Source organism: Penaeus monodon, chromosome 30 (genome assembly GCF_015228065.2).
Source record: "Penaeus monodon isolate SGIC_2016 chromosome 30, NSTDA_Pmon_1, whole genome shotgun sequence".
Taxonomy (NCBI): Eukaryota; Metazoa; Arthropoda; class Malacostraca; order Decapoda; family Penaeidae; genus Penaeus; species Penaeus monodon.
In genome coordinates this window covers 31,326,960-31,327,872 of record NC_051415.1, presented here as the reverse complement: position 1 = coordinate 31,327,872, position 913 = coordinate 31,326,960, and the positions used below count along the sequence as shown (strand labels likewise).

The window sequence follows — 913 nt, the reverse complement described above, 5'->3', positions numbered from 1 at the left end:
AACTCACCCGTGATCCAACTATTTCCCCCGAAGTTCTGCCACAAGCAACTGCCATCTTCGAAGTCACAGGAAACAGGATCGGGACAGGCGTCGGGACTCAGAATGACGTCATCAATGCCAACAAAGCCGTTGTCATTTCCAACAGTGACTCTGAATTCCACCTGCCAGCCACCTTCTGCGAGGACGGTCATCCTGCGGGAAAATTGTGGTGATGATGTAAGAAAATTGCGTTTAACAAATTAGGTGTTTGTACGTGGAGGGTATGTGAAGGCCTATGTACGTAGTGAATGATGATTTTTCATTCATTCATATATCAAAGTGTTGGGTGTATTTGCAATAGAAATTCAAATATGGAGTAACGTTACCAAATCGCAGCAAATCATTTAAACAGTATTTCGAAAAAGAGAAGAATTGTCCGAATGATTAAACTTGTCAACAAATAAACGAACTGATCAACACACAGATAGGCACATGAATAAATGAATAGGTAGAGAAAGGCATAATTAAATAACAAAATACCATACCTTGCGCCAGACCAGCCATTAAACGGAGCAGAGAAGTTCGCAATGCTTATCGGGTCAGGATTGCCCTCGGTGTGTAACCAGGCCTGGAGCTGATCGAGCTTTGTGCTGAAGTACATGAAGGCTACACACGCCTCCGGTAAGTCGTAGATTTGAGGAGAGAAGAGGCTTGTGAATGCCCCAGCGCCCCAGATGCTCGTGTCAGCGTACATGTAGTGGCCTGGTAAAGGGAAAGAAATGTTAAACCATGTGGTGTGTTTTTACTGAAAGCTGTGTTGTGTTTCAAGACAGTCTTTCTGGATACGAATAGAACGAACAGTTGTACGTGGATAGATCCGTCAAAGCTAACCGTTTTCGAAGCACAGAAAGCAAACAACCGTACTCCAAAGTAT

The 913-nt window shown here is 43.7% G+C and overlaps 2 protein-coding genes across 2 annotated transcripts in view; both read right to left on the bottom strand.

Moving 5' to 3' along the window:
- Positions 1 to 159, bottom strand: part of LOC119592420 (MAM and LDL-receptor class A domain-containing protein 2-like) — a 7,391-nt gene extending 7,232 nt beyond the window's left edge. The window contains exon 1 of the mRNA XM_037941242.1: positions 8 to 159. The gene's annotated coding sequence lies outside the window, so the exon portion shown is untranslated. The remainder of the gene's footprint in view (positions 1 to 7) is intronic.
- LOC119592419 (MAM and LDL-receptor class A domain-containing protein 1-like) overlaps positions 1 to 913 on the bottom strand; it is a 4,574-nt gene that overhangs the window by 528 nt on the left and 3,133 nt on the right. The window contains exons 9-10 of the mRNA XM_037941241.1: positions 525 to 741; positions 8 to 192 (exon numbers count right to left, since the gene is read on the bottom strand). Of these exons, the coding sequence (XP_037797169.1) occupies positions 8 to 192; positions 525 to 741 (402 nt within the window). The remainder of the gene's footprint in view (positions 1 to 7; positions 193 to 524; positions 742 to 913) is intronic.